The 20,913-nt window shown below is 36.8% G+C and overlaps 2 protein-coding genes across 2 annotated transcripts in view; both read right to left on the bottom strand.

Moving 5' to 3' along the window:
• LOC134824344 (NAD(P) transhydrogenase, mitochondrial-like) overlaps positions 1–20,913 on the bottom strand; it is a 1,149,555-nt gene that overhangs the window by 206,184 nt on the left and 922,458 nt on the right. The window lies entirely within an intron of this gene.
• LOC134823918 (uncharacterized protein K02A2.6-like) lies at positions 10,904–14,506 on the bottom strand. The gene has a single exon (XM_063835515.1). It carries the CDS (start codon positions 14,504–14,506, stop codon positions 10,904–10,906), a length of 3,603 nt encoding a protein of 1,200 aa, XP_063691585.1.

The following is a 20,913-nucleotide window of genomic DNA, read 5'->3' as shown; positions in this document are numbered from 1 at the left end:
ATTGTGGACTTACTGCCTTTTATCAGGATTGAATTTAACCGATTCCTCTCTAGAAAGGCAGTAAGTCCATTTTTCCTCAGATAAAGTCAACCCAGAAAATACAACATTTCTATATTTTTGATCATATTTTTGCAGTATAATTATGTGAGCCTCCTGTGCATTGCAAGTTGAAGTATGTAATATTGACGAAAAATGGATAAATTTCTTCTTAAATATCGAATATATTGAAATAATTTTTACAGCATAGCATTCAGTCAGACGCATTAATTTGGGTTACAAAATTTGAGCATACAATAATTAAAACACCAAATTTTTCAAATAATGTTTCAATAATTCACACAGGTTCAAAAATGTTGAAAATAATATTTATTTAAATTTTTAAATATTGGTACAAACGTTTTTGCTTGCTGAGCTGATAACGACCACATAAAAATCTTTTCGATATAACTAAAACTGTGGAAGTTATAGGCCAAAAACTGCAAATAAAGTGGACTTAATGCCTTTTCTCAGGGAATCTCAGGGAACAGAAAAAGTTCCCTCAGAGAAGGCTCTACAAACGTACTTAATGCCTTTTCTCAGGGAATGTTTTGGGATAACGAGCTAAATATTCAAGTTTTTTGTGACTTAAGTTGCCTTTCGTGACAGCTAAAACAGTATTTTCATAACTTGATTCATAGCTTAAGTTGTAGAGAATCTTCTCCTGAAAATTTTGGTACCAATATCTCAAAATTTCGTAAAAATGGACTTAATGCCTTTTCTCAGGGAACGGCAGTATATACTTCACGACAATCTGTTGTAAGCCTTCCCTTTGCAACACAAGCTCGGAAGCGGGAGCTCTCGATACAGGAGGTACGTATCGAGAATCACTCAGACCGAAAATTTTTTAAGTCAAAATTTTTTCGAAGTTTTTCTGAAAACCACTTTTCTCCACGTTTTATGCTACCCTGTTCATTATTAGCCGGAAATATTTTTTATAGTGAAAAAAAGTTTTGATTTTTATGGATTCGAGTTAAAATGTGACGAAAAATATGCAGTTCAAGATTTTAGAAATACATTTTAAAAATGAAATATCCGGCAAAAAATCCGGCAAAATTTTTGAAGCCGGAGCCGGAGCCGGAGCCGGAACCGGATATTGAGGCCGAATATCCGGCCGGATCCGGATTCAGCCGGATATCCGGTCGGTTCCTAGTCCTAAGTTTTCCTAGTCCTATAGTGTTCCTAGTCCTATAGTGCACAGGTATAAATACAACCCAACTCAAAGTAAGCGACACGAAAATTCAATTTGCAATCTCCGATTCTGCAATGCGATCGTCTTTCTAATTTTAGCTGATCTATTACGTTATTATATTCCGGGTTACGTGACGGATTATGTAACGGGTTACGTGCCGGGTTACGTGCTGCAATGGTAAAGTAGTTTGTAGTAATATCAATTGTATCTGAAGAGTTATTATTTGCCTGCCTAAGCGCACTAAAGCGCAGGCTTGATACATTTTGGTTTAGAAAGCTGAAAAGTGTGTATTGATTACCTTGTTAATCTCCACTAGATTTCGGTATTAAGCTGTCGTATACAATTGATTCGCACCGGAAGGTTTTATTTTTTACATTTAATTGAGCAGAAGAACTTGAACATGGAACTTTAATTTATATTGGTTTTAACAGTTCTGAAGCAGGAGTTAGGAATGAGACTCTTTGTTTCCCACAACTATTCACCTGATCCCCAGCCTCAAACGCGGCCACTTCCTTTTTCTTTCATATACAGACCGTTTGGAATGTGATCTTGTATGGCAGGTTTCGTTCTAATATCAGCTTTACGTGGGTAGAAACAACATTGAGTGTGCATAAATAACGGCATAAAACGATTCCATGAGTGAGGAATGAGGACTGATAGTTTTATAAATGGCTACGTTCCTTGCAACGCGTGATCCATCAACTCAAACTGATATATACTTATAGTTATATAGTCCTAGTCCTACAGATTAGCAATCTAATTGTCCACTGACCAGGTAACAAAAATTCCAACTGCTCTCTACTTGTTCCGCGGAAGCAATATTATTTTATTTAGAGGTGCACGGATCTCAAAGGAACTTTTAATCGAATTCCACAATCAAAAGGTCGTATGTGATCATTTGCCTTGAGTCACAGCAAAGGTATGTGTTTATTACCTGTACAATTTTTTGTTGATACCGCTCCCAACGGTCAAACCCTTTATTGGTAAAGATAAACTGAAATAGGTACAATACATATTATGCAAATGAACAATAAATCCAATCATCTTCAAAATGTGTTAATTGAAACTAAAATCATAAGCATTCACTCCATAAAGTGGGAAAAACAGCATCATTAGTCCAATGTGCATATTATTATTAAGAAACTGTTTACACCATTAAAATATTCAAAACCCCTAAAAGAAATCAAGTCATCCTAAAATGGTGATCAGTACAGATCAAGACAGCTAGAGTTAAAATTTGTTTCTCCAAGCAACTCTATCATCGGCTAATTATATCTTAAGCTTATTAAGATCATTCAAAGAGTTAAGTTTTAAACCTGTACGGGTCAAATCATTCACAATAATCTTGAACAAATTCTTACGATGCGCACCGACGCGGCCTTTACAGTTTGTTGTGACAGCAAACTTTAACGCTAATGCAGCGGGGGAGTCATCAGCACTACGCAAGATATGACCTAGGAGCTTCCACCTTGCTTTAGGGACACGATCTGATTGCTTTACTGAGTTACATCTTAGGTATAAGTTTGCATTAGATATTGTTCCATGAGGCCAATAAATGTTCAGTAATGATCTAAGGTGTTTTCTATGGCAAATGTCTAGTTTTTCTAGTGACTTTGCAGTAGGACACCAACTACTGCAATTGTACATGATGATTGATACAATTTGGGCTTCGTATACTGCTATCTTTCTGGTAACGGAGATATTCTGCTGAGACCAGATCTTGGTGAACTTATAGAAGGCATTGTTCCCAGCAATGCATCGAGCAGCTATATCACTTTCACTACACAACAATGACCCAAGAATCTTACTCTTCCGCCAATCTTCATTTCCACGTAACATGGTATCATCACGACCAGGGATTGTTTCCCAACAGGAGCGAGGAAAACATGGGTAAATTCTGTTTTCTCTGTGTTAATGAACAGGTTAAACTCCTTGAAGACTTCCTTAGCTATTGGTAGGATAGCTTCTAAGGATTCTTTATGTTGTTTAAAATTTAATGTTTATTGTCTCGTGGCTATCCCGGCGTCGTGTGCATGTGCTAGGACTTCTCATCTTAGACTGGTACTCTTTGTCCCCCACAAGCCGTTGCAGGTTTAGCTGTAGTAGGTTGGCTGACTCAAATAGTAACCTGCTGAGCCATAATGTTCCAGTGTTAAGATGTGTGCTCGCATTTTAGCACGTCAACTTACTTAACAGCCATGGCTTTGAGTTCTAATTTTCCAAGACTTCTAGAGATTATTTATTGATTATATTTTATCTGTGATCACAAGGGTACAATTTTTTCTTTCAAATAACTCCTAAATGTTACACGTGTGCTTAACATGAAATGAAGAAATGAAGAAATAGAGAAATGAAGAAATGAAGAAAATATGAAGAAATGAAGAAATGAAGAAATGAAGAAAAGAAAAAATGAAGAAATAAAGAAATAAAGAAATAAAGAAATAAAGAAATAAAAAATAAATAAATGAAGAAATGAAGAAATTTAAAAAAAAGAAATTAAGAAATTAAGAAATTAAGAAATTAAGAAATTAAGAAATTAAGAAATTAAGAAATTAAGAAATTAAGAAATTAGGAAATTAAGAAATTAGGAAATTATTAAATTATTAAATTATTAAATTAAGAAATTATTAAATTAAGAAATTATTAAATTAAGAAATTAAGAAATTAAGAAATTAAGAAATTAAAAAATTCAGAAATTAAGAAATTAAGAAATTAAGAAATTATTAAATTATTAAATTAAGAAATTATTAAATTAAAAAGTTGAGAAAATCTTTTTCTGTGAAATAGATGTGACCTCAACCTTCTCAGCAAAGTACTGGGGAACATCTTCGTCTAAAATCGTTGCACAGAATAGACATGTCGATTGATTGTCCCCAAGTGGTAGTGTGCTCCGACATTTTGGACAATTATATGTCTCCTGTGCTTTTACTGTGACGAGTTTATTAAATCTATCTTCTTTTCTGTAGGTTATCAAAACCTGGGAAAATATCAATTTGTTAATTAAGTGTTATTAAGTGTTGTTGATAATTACTTATTTGTTTAATATTCAATTGGGATAAGAAATCCTGTACCGGTTCCTTTTTGATGAGTTTAGAAATAGTCTAATCATAAAAAATACTTACAGTCCCTCCTACGAGTTGTTTAGCGATTCTTTGCAGCCTTCCATCCCAAATATTAAATGCATGCACTTTGGGCTCAAATGGAACATTCGATGTTATCTAAATTCTAATGTATCGAGCTATTAGACTAAGTTTCTCAATCGTACCAAAAATCGTTTTAAGCTCTAGTGTAGCCATAGCAAAACACAAAATTTGGTCAACCGTAAACAGCAGGATTAATTAATTGTGATAAGAAAGTACTCTAATTAATATTTCACGCTTTCTTTTCCGGATCGTTAGCTTTGATGGTTTCTATGAACTGGGTGGGTACTTGAATTAAACTAACCGCATTTCTTACCTTGTCGGTTTGTTGTAAATAGAGCAATTAATCAAAAAAGTCAAAGTCATATAACCACATTTCTCACCTTACCTATATTCTATACATCTTACATGGTGTTTTTTATTAATTTTGCTGCAAATAGTATAATTATATTAATCAAATGTTAATTAACGAAAATAAACGAAACGAGTCTTCTAAAATTATAATTATAAAAGTTTGAAATATTTTTATAATTCGATGATCACGATGAGCATCCACTCGCAATAACATACATGTATTCAAGGGATTTCAAGGGATTTCAAAATAAAATGATCATTACAATAAACATTGTGTCGGATCTAAATTTAAAAAAATAAAGATAAAATGAAAGTCAAAAACGAAAAAACCGAAACCTGTCCTGAAAAATGCACGGTTGACGGTTATAGTCTAAAGAGTTTAAAAACCGAGCTATTCTAAAAAGGAATGTTCATGACGCGAACAACCAGTCCTTTGTGTCCATGCCTAAGATCCACACATAAATTCCACACTAAATCAAAAGTGTGAAACGCACACGAAAAATAACACACTGTCGGATCCACGCATGTTGAGTCCGTGAGTCATGTTGTTAGTCCTTCCTTTTCTTTTCTGTCACTCGGGGGGAACCTCCGCTTGTTCACTTTACTCAAGAATCTGGCAGTTTCTCTGATCAATAGGATATCCTTGAAGAGGTCGGCAAAGGTCTCCGCTCCAGAGGTGATCATGGTTCTCGCCTGCTGACCTATGTTTCGCCTCAGGTCGTCGTAAAGCGAACAATCCGTGAGAACGTGTTTCTCATCTTCAATGATCGGCTCAAACATTGGTAGTTCGGCCAGTATACCGACAGCTTCAAGGTCTGATGAAGAACAGTGCTTACAAATGCGACTGAGCGGATTTTCACGGTTGATGGCGTATCTACCGGTCTCGATGTATGTACCATTTCTTCCCCCACCCTCACGAGGAAACGGTCTCCCCCACATTTAATTACAATTCCGGAACCGACCATGTTGCTAATTGGTTGATAAATGTTAAGATACAAAATTGTATCTATGGCCCATAATTTGTGGAGATATACGCATTTCACTATAACGGTTTATAGTGAACAACAAAAATAATTGGGCCGCACTTGGTATGCGTTCCAGCCCTTCTCGTGCTTTCAATTATGGGGGGCCTGTGGAGCTGTTTCACACGTCGCCGACAACATGTGTTCGGTAACCAAGCCATCCTTAAGATAGGTACTCCAGGGGGACACGTTGTCTCCAGGTCACTGTTATAGCGTAATTAGGTAAAATATAATATAAACTGCAATCGTAACATTCATGTCGATACTAACTGAAATAATATAATCTGTTTTTGAAATAATTATACTTACTGTCACTTAATTAAGATATATGATATAACCAGTATGACGGTGGTACCGTGTGATGTTTGATTGATGCAGATTGATTGGGCGTCTTCGAGAGCCAGAGTACTTTTGCATCTCGGGCAATTATACGTTTCCTGAGGTTTCACTCCAACAAGTTTGTTGTATCTATCTTGTTTTTTATAAACTTTCACTGTTCCTAGCAGTGCAGCCACAGGTCCTTCCAGGGTCATTATCCGATCTGGCCGGGCAGGCCTTCGTAGGGCCTCTATTCTGATTTTTGCCCTCTTGATTCCAATGTCCTCTTCAAGGTCAGTGGTGGTGTTTCGCCGGGGACCACTCGCCTCTGTCCGGAGCCCAAAATAACCCCGAGCATGGCTGATGATAAGAAAAAGTCAATCCTTCTGCTGGCCTTTTTATTCTTTCCAATACCTCCAAAGTGTAACTGTCTAAAAGAGTAAAAGGTCTGCCATAACTTGCCTTAGTTTAAATGGGGCTTAAGTTAATGGGGTAATAATTGCACTAGGTATGTAGAAAACGTACAATTTTTGTAATGGTAGATTAGCTTTTTAGTTTGTAATTTACACTAAATAATGGTCTATGAGTGTTATGACGGCTTGTATCCGGTCACCTTTGCTCACCTTACTAGTACTACTCTCTTTTTTTTCTTTTTATTTAATATCGGCCCATATAGATATTGAGTTATAGTATTAATATAGTAGTTTCAATTAAACTAGGCGCAAACACGTCCTTACTTGACATTAAATAACTTACGGGCAATATTACTGGCGGTGCTTAGGACGAGCAGAGCTGGTGGGATAGGGAGCACCGTAATATTACCTAGGAATTTATAAACTATTAGAAATTAATAATTAACGTACAAAGAATAAATCTAATACTACAAAACGTGGATCAACAGTTGGAAAAATACTAATAATATTTCCATGATCATCTAATCAATCTTTCGTAATCGTATGTAGAGGTTGGTGTTTACCGGGATCTTGAGGACTAGTCAGGTACTTATTTAGACGTCTGATTCAAAGTGAAACGCGTTATATTAGTTTTACTTCTTAAAAGGTAAAGTCAGCAAAGGTTTTTAAGAATATGGGAACTATAAACACAAGTTCATTCGTATCTTACAAATCAGAAGAGACAGACTTTTCTTACAATCGTAGCCACGGACGGCTATGGAGGTGAAAGTAGTGTCATGTGAGTCGTGTTTCTCAATTGTGATTGGCTGATGTTAAGATAGTGTTAGGACGGTGAAAGGTGAAGGTAGTTACTTAGTCTTAAGGTTTCTGAGAATGAATTCGTGAGGGAGGTATTACTAATAGGTGTGAACTTGAAGTGTTGAAAATTGTAGGCAATGCTTTGTGAAATTAGTATGAGTTTATTTGAAGCCGTCCGGTAATAAAACATGAAATATTAGAATTAAAATTAAGAAATGAAATTATATGCTCTACAATCTTCCGTTCAGAAATTTAGTAAAATTTAAGACCCTCCAATAATTTAGTAAAATGTATTAGAATTATAAAATAACAGGTATTACAGTTTTAAAAGGTGAAGTAATAGGCATGCAAAACATCAATTAATAAACATTTAAAAAAATTTAAACGAGTAAAACATACGAAAATGTTAGTGTTTTACACTGTTAACTTAACCTTCGATATCGATTCGTTTCATTTCGTAAGTTAACTTCTACACGTATACTTCTATTCGTCTTTCGTTTTAGATTCGTTCTTGTTACACAAAAAAAATTCGTTACATTACATAATCATGTGATTCGACTCACTGATCATCCAGGGTGTATTAGTCAAGGAAGCGGGGGAGTCTCTTTAGGCACGCCAGTTAATCTCACAGATATTATAAAATTAACTGTGATCTAGCGGCTATTTCTGTGATCACAAGGGTACAATTTTTTCTTTCAAATAACTCCTAAATGTTACACGTGTGCTTAACATGAAATGAAGAAATGAAGAAATGAAGAAATGGAGAAATGAAGAAATGAAGAAAATATGAAGAAATGAAGAAATGAAGAAACGAAAAAATGAAGAAATGAAAAAATAAAGAAATAAAGAAATAAAGAAATAAAGAAATAAAGAAATAAAGAAATGAAGAAATGAAGAAATTAAACTGTGGGGCACCATGGGCAGTTCTTGTGCACCTTCAAGGGCCAGAGTGCTTTTACACCGTGGACAATTGTAGGTTTCCTGGAATTGCAATGCAATAAGTTTTTTATACCGCTCCTGTATTCTGTATGTTGTCATGTTCAATACCATAAAAAAGAGCATAAAAATGCATAACACCAAACATAACAAAAAAGTGTTTAACTCAATAATCAAACTAGTTATGTAACAGATTGCCAACGAGGAGGATAAATTCTAGCAGTAGATTGAATGAAAAAATATTTACAGTCCCCGCCATTGAGATTTGTGCAAGTTCTTTTTAGTTTCCTGTCCCATATGTTGAACGTGGTTACTTTCAGCTCAAACGGTATATTTGACGTTACCATCATTTTAACATGCCTATCTAAAATTACCACACGATCGATTGTCCCAACAATTGTGAGAAGTTCAGTTGACATGGTCACTTGCAGGTCAAAAACACAAAATTTTGTTAAGTCAAATAAGATGAAACAGTAGGGTTAATATCCTCACCGTGAATCCATGTATTTATACCCGTTCCTGTTAATTAGTTTAAATATTTAATTGTGATAAGAAAGTATCCTTTTTGATGAGTTTTTGATTAAATTTTCAGCTTGCATTCACTTATCAGTTCGAATATAATGCTGCAGAACTTTTACTAGCAAGTTGTTTTAATATATTTATATCAATTGTTGATAATTAGTTTAATATTCAATTGTGATAAGAAATCCTGTACCGGTTCCTTTTTGATGAGTTTAGAAATACCCTTATCATAAAAAAATACTTACAGTCCCTCCTACGAGTTGTTTGGCGATTCTTTGCAAGTATGTCCATCAGAGCGACATCGGGGGGCATTGATAAGTCTCATGCTCTCTCAGCGACTTTATGTTTTTATATCATCCATTCAGAACATAACTTGCCTCCACCTGAGAAAAAAGTGAAGATGATATAGAGACCAATGAACATGTCATCAATCATAACGTCGGGCGTTCTTGTCGTCGTCCTTCTGGCGAGTTGCTGTGCTGCCTCGTGGAAACGTGGTAACGGTATAATAGACTGATGATCTAGTTCCGACATGGGTGGGTTCGTCACATTGCTGTTGGGGAAGGATAGGGTTAGTAGCGTTAAAACACCAGCTGGGGAGTACAAATTTACGGCGTATTTCTGGCTGACGTCCCTTGACGTCAGGTTGTGTCTCAGATTACATCTCATTTCTGAGGTTGCTGCCGAATTTCAAGCTTAGCTTCTGACGTCCATATTAACATCAGTTTATTTTTTTCTTGAAGTCCATTGACTTCATCGTCGAGTTTAGTTGACGTTTTATTTATATTTTATATATCGCTTAAACTTATCTCGGACGTTATTTTAAAAAAAATTAATTCAAGCTTGCTTTAGACGTTAATTTAAAAAAAATTTACTTCACTTCTGACGTTATTAACGTTAATCGTTATATTACACTTAATGAGGGCACGTGAGGTCACGTGAATTTTTGTCTGTGTTCTAATAAGATATTAAAGGCAATGCTGAAATGTGATAAACAATGAAGGTGTGATCACCACTGTATGAGACCTAATTACCTAATTACAGTCGTATCTTACGGTGAGATGCCTCCCATTACTTGACTAGTTGTCTAATGTGACGCCCAGATAACTGAATCTTGCTGTACAGTGTACCATATGATATTTGAAACCATTAAAGTCCTTATAAGCTTATAAACCCTGCAAAATCCGTTATATCACTCACTGTAATATAGTCCATTTCTTGTTAGTCTCTTAGTTTCAAATCTCTTGTAATAGTGAATCCGTGTGTCCGCGTTGTTGTAGCGTGAGCGTAGAAATAAAACAAGTTGTTAACACGTAATCATAGAGGCTAGGGAAGAACAAATCGTTAATAACAAATTATGATAGCAATCAATGTTCAATATATATAACAATCTCCCTTCGGCAAGTTATAGCTAGTCGGCCGATACAACTAGCTGCGCTCGCGTTTAACACGAGGAGCTAGGCGCGCGCGCAAAATTGAGGTCAGGAGGACTGTCACTTTTTAGCGCTGACTAGCTTAACGTCGCCGCGCGTTCCATACATGTGGAACAGCTTTTGTGACCAAACTGGTCTTTAACTTTAACTGTCAGAAAACAGAAATAAAAAATACTTTCTCCCCACAGGTCGGGACAAAATTAGCGACATTTTGCTTCTTAAACGTTAAAAACTTGTAACTCATATTTCCATAAAATTGGATTAGCCACGTTCTCTGTCGAATTATTAAAATACATATAAGTTAAATCAGGAAATCTGTAAAATTTAAAATAATGAGTGACTCTAAAAATGTGATAAAAACAGCGGTTTGACAAATATTACAACATACGGGTTTACAATGATTTCAGTTCGTGATTACTCATTCTAACTCATGGTTTTCATTTTAGTGATAGCATCACTCTTAGCACTTCTGGTTGGTCTCAAACGCGGTTCAGGTAAGGGTGCACCACCTGTAGCTGTAGGTTTGGACAACTCAGACACCCGGACTTGCTTGTCGTTGGTTTTCAGGGGGGAAGCAACTTTCGGTTGAGGACGCTCAGTCACTTTAGCCGGTGAGGTATCCTTGACTGGGGACGCTGGTTTCGCCACAGCCTCTAGTCTGTTGCCGTTCGGAACTCCTAGGTTTAGTGCATTCATTCTCCGTCTTTCCCTTGTTTCATGCAGCTTCTGGAACTTAATGTCAGAGCGAGCTATCTCTCTGGTTAACAGCGTTTTTTTGCGGTTTTATTGCGTCAGCGTGTTGGACCACGTAATTGTTCGAATTATCACCGAGTCTTTTGATTACTCTAGCTTGTTCCCAGTGGCTTTTGTCGTCCATTTTGGCGAAAATGAGCTGATTTTCCCGGAACTCTCGAGTTCTGGGGTGTTCGTTAATTGCAACTTGCAGTTTCTCAGATTGCAATTCCTGCTCCCTCATCCGATCGGTTGGTTTGATTTGGTGTAGTTTAGATCGCAGAGTTCTGTTGAACGCTAACACAGCTGGTGTTTGACCAGTAGACGAATGGGGTGTGTTGCGGTAAGTTAGCAGAAAATCGTTCAGATTCTTGCACACGTCCTTACTGGTTACAGACATCTTTTTCAGGGCGGATTTAAACGACTGAACAAGTCGTTCGCAGATTCCGTTTGATTTGGGAGAATACGTCGGAACAGTCACGTGCTTTATACCACAGGATTTCAGATATCCCTCAGTTTCATCCGACACGAACTGTGGTCCGTTATCCGTTACCAGACAGATTGGAATACCTGTACGAGAGAATATGGATCTAAAAGCACGTATTGTAGCACTAGATGTTGTATTTGTGTTCATTTGAACAACTTCAGGCCACTTGCTGTAAGAGTCTACTAATAATAGCCACATGCTGCCCAGGAATGGGCCCGCAAAGTCCGCGTGTACTCTTTGGAAAGGTGCACTGGATTTAGCCCAGGGGTGGTCAACGACTTTAGTCATGTTCTTACCATACTTGGCGCATGTCTCACACGTCCGAGCAGTATCCTCGATTTGTGTGTCAAGACGTGGCCAGTAAACGTAAGATCTGGCCAAGGATTTCATACCTGTTACTCCAATGTGAGTGGCGTGCAGAATATCCATTACAGTGCTTCTCAGTTTAGCGGGAATCACGACACGGGCTCCCCAAGTTAAACATCCAAGTTCATGGCTCAACTCGTCTCTTCTAGTCCAGAAAGCTTTGAGATCACCGTCACATTTCAGATTCTTCGGCCAACCATTCAGAGTGTATTCCAAAACTCTGCTCAGAATCGGGTCCTTACGAGTGTCGTTCGCCACTAACTCAGCATTGAGTAAAGTCTCGCTCATAGTCAGTGCAAACATATCACCAAACTCGTCTCTCTCCCTCACAGGGTGTGTTACCGATTTTGGCAGCCTGGATAACATATCAGCGTTAGCATGATCCTTGGTATTACGATATTGAATGTCATACTGGTAATTCATAAGGAATAAAGCCCACCTAGTTAACCTACCGGCAGTCATCTCTGGAATTGGCTTATCGCCAAATATACGAACCAGCGCACGATGATCTGTCACCAAGGTAAACTGTCTCATATACAAGTAAATATGTAGGCGCTTTATGGCCCACACTATGGCCAGGGCCTCTTTGTCCACTTGAGCGTAATTCCTCTCGGCCGGTGACAGGGTCCGGGAGATGAACTCAATGGGGCGCTCATCCCCATTCAGCATAATGTGAGACAACACTGCGCCAATGCCACCGATTGAAGCATCAGTGTCCAGTTTAAGAGGAAGCTTGGGATTGTAAAAGGTCAATACACGGTTAGAAGCCAGCAGATTTTTCAATATTTTAAACGCTGTCTTTTCGGTATTTGTCCACACCCACTTTACATTCTTAGCTCTCAGCCTTTCAATTGGAGCAATCACAGACGACAAGTTGGGCAAATAGCGCCTGTAATAATTCACAGCCCCCAAAAAACTAATCAGTTCGTCCACATTCCTAGGTTCTGGAGCCATCAGCATACTCTCGACCTTGCTTTTCACGGGTTTGATCCCTTCAGCAGACACCACATGACCCAGATAGACAACTTCTTTTTGCATGAAAGAAGTTTTTTCGGTTTTACATTTAAAACCTCGCTGCTCCAACCTACTTCTGACATTATTGAGGTTGATCAGATGGTCACTCTCATTTCGACCAGAAACTAATATATCGTCAATTCTGCAGCACGTCATAGGCACACCCCACAGAGTGTCATCCATACATGACTGGAATATAGCCGATGCACTGTTGATGCCATCCGGCAAGCGATTCCATTGATACAACCCTTTGTGCGTATTCAGGGTGGTCAAGACACGGTCCTCATTTCTTATCAACAGGTTATTATAAGCCTTTTTGATGTCAATCTTAGAGAACGTTTGTCCCCCCTGCACAGCATTCAGACATTCCTCCACGGTAGGTAGAGGGTATTGTCGGGTGCTGATACATTTGTTCAGGGTCGATTTATAATCCCCACAAATGCGCACTGACTGCCCTCCATCCTTCTTCACAGGCACTATGGGTGTCCCCCATGGACTGTCTTCGACTTTGGTTAGAATCTTCGCTTCAACCATATCATTTAACTCACTTTCAACCTTGTTTCTCAAGGCATAGGGTAGACTACGGGCTTTCATCATAATAGGTTTGGAGTTGTCCTTCAGGACCAAACTTGCCTGTACACCCTTAACTAGTCCTAAACCCGATTTAAACACCTCGCTCTGTTTTAACTGAGCGATACTACGACATTGATCAACCCGAGTACAGGTGTTTTCACATTTCCACCTGTTTTTCACGGTCGCACCATCGGTTAGCATGTCACCCTTATCGACACCACTCCCAGAGCAGCTTTCACAGCTCACTGACACCTGCTGGGATTTGTCTGGGGCTACATTATGTACTAACTTTGTGCTGAGCAGCTTCTCTAGCCAATTCTGTCCACAGAACTTTACAATCCACGGTCTTCCAAACAAACTGGGGAAGTCCTCTGCTACATAGAGCTGCATTCCATGAGCTTTTTCACCGTTCAACTCTACATTAACTACAGCACAGCCGTCAACTGTTTTGATTTGTCCGTTTGCAACCCGTAATGTTTGCCTGCTGGGTGTAAGTGTTAAATTGGCCAAGCCACAAGATAATAATGTACGTTTGCTCACAACAGACACTGCAGACCCTGAATCGAACTCCATAGACAGAAGTTTACCGTTGATTTCTACTTCTACATACGGTTTGCTTAACTCAATCATATTGACATTCGGAAACACATTATCAGAAACTAAACTTAAGTCAGACTTATCAGTGGTAATAGTGGAATCGGGATCACAAACAAGATAACTAAAATCAAAGGCATTAAACACCTTATCCCTCACATACATATTTGAAGATTTCGAATCAGTTAAATGAGTAAGTTTAGAGAAATCAGCACACAGATAAGAACATGTATTAGCATTACCTTTTTCAATCTCAACTGAATTACACTCATTGTCATGATCATACTCGGGGTAAAGCTCATTGTCCAAGGCATTTTCACAATTCTCATCCATACCGAACTCATAACTCTCCGAACTCGACTCTCCTTGTTCAATGTTGTGAACAATGCTGTTTTGCTTGCAATTCTTGGAGATGTGTCCAATACGTTTGCAGATATGACACCGGACTTGACAATTTTCACCAATATGTCCACGAAGTCCGCACCGTCTACATTTAAGTCCCTTTTGCATTCCACTTTTCTGCTTTCCACCCGAACCACCTGAACTTTCCCCCTTCTTCCCATAGAGGTTTTTCATTGTTCTTTTGAATGTTGGTTTCACAAAGTTCACTGATCTCGATGACTCTCCCGGTGATAACGTGCTATTCATGAATTGAGCCTCCCTGTCTTTCAAACCAGCTTTTTTGACAGCATGTGACGGTTAGTGGCTCTTTTGTCCTCGTCGCCATTTGTTGTAGCGTGAGCGTAGAAATAAAACAAGTTGTTAACACGTAATCATAGAGGCTAGGGAAGAACAAATCGTTAATAACAAATTATGATAGCAATCAATGTTCAATATATATAACACGCGTCCTATACTATATTATGTAGTTATTGTGTGACTCCTTTTTCTTCAATTTTTATTATTCAGTTGTTTTAAATATAAGTAAACCTCATTTTAACGTAACGAATTTATGAAGAATTACGTAAGTTATAATTATTTAAAAACTCTTTCATCTTCCTAAATATTCTAAATGTTCCAAATAATTTCCAAATATTATAACGGGGAATTAAGTGAAAAGTAAAAATGGTTATTGGTACTGGTGTTCGCAATTCTCCACACTCCAAATTGTCCATATTTTTTCTGCAACGTTGGATGTTTTATAAAAGTACAATGATATCAAGATTATAAAATTGTTCAAGAAATGAATTGTAGTGATTTACTTTTTTATTTTTAATTAATTTTTCTATTTCATTTAGACAAATTAAAATACAAAATAAAATAAAATAAAATGACATTTAAAAATAAAAAAAGTTATGGACGGTTTAACTTTAGATAAGCGATTGAACAGCGTCCGACATATTATCTGCGCTCCAACAATCTCCCTGTAGAGGAGACTATGCTCCTCGGGACTGAGTAGGAGTAACCACTCACAATAGCATACGTGCAGCATTTCTTCCCCCACCCTCACAAGGAAACGGTCTCCCCCACATTTAATTACAATTCCGGAACCGACCATGTTGCTAATTGGTTGATAAATGTTAAGATACAAAATTGTATCTATGGCCCATTGTTTGTGGAGATATACACATTTCACTACGGTTTATAGTGAACAACAATAATAATTGGGCCGCACTTGGTATGCGTTGGGTGGCTTCCAGCCCTTCTCGTGGGGGGCCTGTGGAGCTGTTTCACACGTCGCCGACAACATGCAACATGTGTTTGGTAACCAAGCCATCCTTAAGATAGGTACTCCAGGGGGACACGTTGTCTCCAGGTCGCTGTAGCGTAATTAGGTACAATTAGGTAAATATGATATAAACTGCAATCGTAACATTCATGTCGATACTGACTGAAATAATATAATCTGTTGTTAAAATAATTATACTTACTGTTGCTTAATTAAGATATATGATATAACCAGTATGACGGTGGTAACGTGTGATGTTTGATTCAATGAAAACGAAAAGTTTGCTCCGGCATCTTGGACAGTTATATATCTCTTGTGCTTTTACTGTGACGAGTTTATTAAATCTATCTTCTTTTCTGTAGGTTATTAAAACCTGGGAAAATATCAATTTGTTAATTAAGTGTTATATTCAATATCAGAAAAAAAGAGCATAAAAATATAACACCAAACATAACAAAAAAGCATTCAACTCAATAATCGAAATAGTTATGTAACAGATTGCCAATGAGGGGAACAATTCTAGCAGTAGATTATATTAGAAAATACCATAATCATAAAAAAATACTTACAGTCCCTCCATCGAGTTGATGCGACTGCTTGTTAATGTGACTCTCCCGAGGTTGTTCAGAGGATGTCTTTCTCTGCTAGTGCTAATGGTGTTAAGCAGGTTTTAATATTGTATGTATAATTATATTAGTTCACATAAAAATGAAGAAAAATACAAATTTAGCGGTTTAGCCGCGGAGAAAAAAGAAAAAAAAAGGGAAAAAAAAGAAAAAATAGAGAAAAAAAAGAAAAAAATGAGCGCAAATAATTAACGATACGACATGAAGAAGAAAAGGATTTTATAATGATATTATTCGGCGGGGTTTCGCATTCTTTGTAGTTCATATTGTTTGTATTGAGGTAGCTTCGCAGTAGCAACAATGAGAAAAGGTAACCTTGTTTAGTCGCTCAAATTTGCCAATCTGTTGAGGGCTGAAGGCCATTATTTAATTTCTTCTCATTGATCTCATCTTCAAACTGTTTTTCCATCATCCTACTGAGTTGTAGCCTATTATTCCATTGCGAAAATGTTGGCATATAATACTGTCATGATATAATTTTAACTGAACTTGTAAATGTAAAAAGTAATTTTAAACAAGTAATTGTCTTGTAAGTGGACTCAGGACTATTCCTTGTGATTTTTGAACACAATTGTCCGATATTCCTCTCCCTCCCCGCTCCATAGCAAATCATGGCCAATACTGTATTTAAATTTGGTGGCGCTCTTAGCCACCAGGGTGAGGGCTAGAGTTACCCTCTTCAGGCACCAACACGTCAAATACACATTCCTCACACTCCTTCACCAGTTCACCTGAGAAATTTAGCCGCGGAGAAGAAAGGAAAAAAAAGGAAAAAAAGAAGAAAAAATAGAGAAAAAAAAAGAAAAAAATTAGCGCTAATAATTAACGATAGGACATGAAGATAAAAGGATTTTAGAATGATATTATTCGGCAGGGTATCGCATTCCTTATAGCTCATATTGTTTGTATTGAGGTAGCTTCGCAATAACAATAAGGACAAAAGTTAATTACTTGTTTAGTCGCTCAAATTTGCCAATCTGTTGAGGGCTGATCGGCCATTATTTAATACCCTCCTCATTGATCTCATCTTCAAACTGCTTTTCCATCATCCTACATTAATCTACCATTATCTCATTATGAAGCAAGAAATTGAGTAATAACGGCTTATTAAACGCAAATGGTTTGATAAGCCGTCTTGTACGCTGTATGCAGACAGTTTGAAATGCGGTTTTATACAGTCAGTTCCGCTCCGAGAGAGAGAGAGAGAGAGAGAGAGAGAGAGAGAGAGAGAGAGAGAGAGAGAGAGAGAGAGAGAGAGAGAGAGAGAGAGAGAGAGAGAGAGAGAGAGAGAGAGAGAGAGAGAGAGAGAGAGAGAGAGAGATGAAAAACTTGTCAATAATAAAAATGAAACTTGGTTACTTCTATCTTCACACATAGGTATTTATATCCTAACCGATATAGACGACAAGCATCACCTCATGACCTGTTTTGTTATCTGTCTGCTTATAATCAGCGATTTTAGCCTGTTAATTCCAGATGTGACATATAACTATCTAGTAACGTCATAATTGTCAGATAATTTATATTTCTCTCTCTGAATCACTGAATGTTACACTACTATTACAATATACATCTTATTTTCGTATGGCACGATCTCCAAGATACACTGTATGGGGTTGTTGTTTAGGCAAGGGCTTTTCTTGACGTTTAGGGAGAAAATTGCTTCTCTCATATTCCTGACTGTTTTGTCAACAAGGTGGTAAATTGGAACTGAACTCAAATTCATGCGTATATTATAAATCGGATAATTCATCTGCATGATTTATTTTCTAAGGATCGATAATAATTTGATAAAAAATGAGAATATAAAAGGCAAGTGCTCAATAAACTTCATTCCGATAAACATTGACGCCTATTGAAAAAAGAAAAATTATAAGCCAGATAAAAAATGAAAACAAAAAGAAAGAGAAATGTGAAGAATTATAGCGTTAACATTGAGAAGAACAAAATATTGTACAATTATATCGTTTGAGATGGCATATTGGAGTATTACAAAAGTTTTGAGTTAAAGTAATGACTTATTTATAAATCTCTCATAATTAATGTGAAAGGTTTCAATTATTTTTCAATCATTAGTTAACACTTGAAAGTTCAATACATCCCCCCTCCATTCAGCCAGAAATGACTTTTGTATTACCTCATCGTAGAGAGGTGACCTTTCAAAAATCATTTCTGACTGGATGGTTACAGACTATACAGAGCCAAATTTGGCTGTGAACGACACTCCCTTGCTGTATTTCAGTTTTTTTTGGGATACTGAGGTGATGGTTACCGTTTCAGATAACAGTTGTGGAATCTGATCATCATCAGAGAGTGTTGAACACTCCAGGCACATGCTTTGCGCATCCAACAGAGGCAGCGTTGAATGGCATCGGTCACATTCGTCATTCATAGGTTTCGTGCTCTTTTAGAGACATTAGTCCATTTGTCCACTCTGAACATAACTTGCCTCCACCTGAGAGAATATCAAATTTGAGTAACGTATTCAACATTATAAAAGATATTACTTCATCATAGAGAGAGGACCTTTCAAAAATCATTTCTGACTGGATGGTTTCGGCATTAAATTCAGCTCTAAAGCATATAGCTTTGCTATATTTGAGTTTTTTATTGGTTATTGAAATGATCTTCACTTTCTCACAAAAAAAGTCGGGGATCTCTTCATCCGTGATGGCTGGGCATTCTGAACATGATGTCTGTGCATCATTCAGCGGTAGTGTAGTCCGGCATCTCGGACATAGATATGTTGCATGCTCTTTATGGATTTGATGTTCTTGAAATTTCCATTTATGACATAAGTTGCCTCCACCTGAGAAAATATCGAATTTGAGTAACGTATTCAACATTATAAAAAACGGGAAAACAAAGATTTTTAGAAAAATAAAGTAACGTTTAACAATAGTAGTAAACTTAATTAACAAACTGCTAAAGTAACAGATCTAAATTAGAGATGATATAAAGAATGAGCATGTCATCAATCACAATTTTTTTTAAATCATCAAATAATACTTACATATTTGCCTAGCAATCTTCTGGCCAACCTCTTTATATCCTTTGCCCATATATTGAATGTATTGGTTTTTAAGTTTTAACTCAAACGGCACTCGAATGGCAATCTTGATTCTTAAATATAAATCGACCGGTTCGAGCTTAACAAGACATCCATAAAGGGTAGACATGATCAATGAGTGTTTTAGTATGGGGTGTTGTAACACTGTTGTTGAGAGATGGGAAACTGAACTAATTAATTCACAAACAAGTTGTTGTATTTATACCCATATCCACAGATGTGCATGCAGGAGATCGTGCAGATCTTCGTATTCTTCATACAGCATACTGCCGTTTTCTCAGAAAAGGCAGTAAGTCCATATTTGCCATTTCGAGATATTGCGACTTTTGCGTTTATGGTTTTTTCTCCGCTTACATTTTGCGTAAGATCGAAAGTAAACACGTTGAGTTATCATTAATTAGTCAAATTTTAATTTGTCAAAAAAATTAAAGCTTTGAGCCGTCCATAAGCTTAGATATAACCATTTTTATGCCAAATAATCGAGCTTGTTTTTCATACTGGATGGACTTACTGCCTTTTCTGAGAAAACTTGGACTTACTTCCTTTTCTGAGAAAAATCTTTGTTCAATATTTTTCTGAGAAGGAAGTAAGTCCAAGCTTTTTACTAAATTTTTGAGGTTTGGATCTATGTATTTTGGATTATATTGTAAAATATAAACAATTAGGTAAATCTAAATTGCTCCATATCATATAATACATGTTTTTGAATAATAGTATGCCCTTATTTAGGCAAACTCGCCAATTTTGAAAGATTTCAGTGCATTAAATGATATCTTATCGATATTTTGACGAAAATGAACTTGATATTAAAGATATACCTTAACTAAACATTCTCTGCGATTATAACAGCTCAATAACTGCTCCAATGTTTATGTTTTGCGACTAAAATACATCCAGCGTTTTTAAAAATCGGCCACCAAATTTTTTCTGAGGCCTAAATGAAAATTTTGATCACTTACGTAAGGTTGAAATGTAATTATACATCGATTCTGAAAATTTCAAGCGAAAAATATCGATCGGCAGTAAAGTTATGTTCTTTTTGGGAAATCGCATTCTAAAATTCCGTCTTTAGCATGCTTTTATAGGAAGTAAGTCCAGCTACTTCTTCCTATCACAGATAATTTATCTCAGAAAAGGCAGTAAGTCCACGGAATTACTTCCTTATCACAGAAAATTTTCAAGATTTTCTCAGAAAAGGCAGTAAGTCCGGACTTACGTCCTTCTCTCAGAAAATAATTGGCCAAAACCGAACATAATGTTTCTCAACTGGGACTTACTTCCTTAGGAATTGCATGCAACAATGTTTCTATACATTAATATGTAGCTCATGTTGTAGAGAATTTTCTACTGAAAATTTTGATACCGATATAGTCATATTTCGAAAAATTGGACTTACTGCCTTTTCTGAGAAAACGGCAGCATAGCCATGAATACAGAATCTGTGTATTACAGATGCTACATCCCCCGTCCCATTATTTCGATATACAACCACAGGCTTTTTATAACTCTCGAAAGCAGTGACAACTTTGTAGCTGAAACCACAGGGTATATGTTCTTTAACACGTGTGGTATTCTGAAAATAAAAAGAAACGGTTGTGAATGAAATTAAACAAATGCG

Source organism: Bolinopsis microptera, chromosome 12, assembly GCF_026151205.1.
Source record: "Bolinopsis microptera isolate Bmic1 chromosome 12, MBARI_Bmic_1.0, whole genome shotgun sequence".
Taxonomy (NCBI): Eukaryota; Metazoa; Ctenophora; class Tentaculata; order Lobata; family Bolinopsidae; genus Bolinopsis; species Bolinopsis microptera.
Note: the sequence above shows the minus strand (reverse complement) of the source record. Positions and strands in the feature narration are given on the sequence as shown.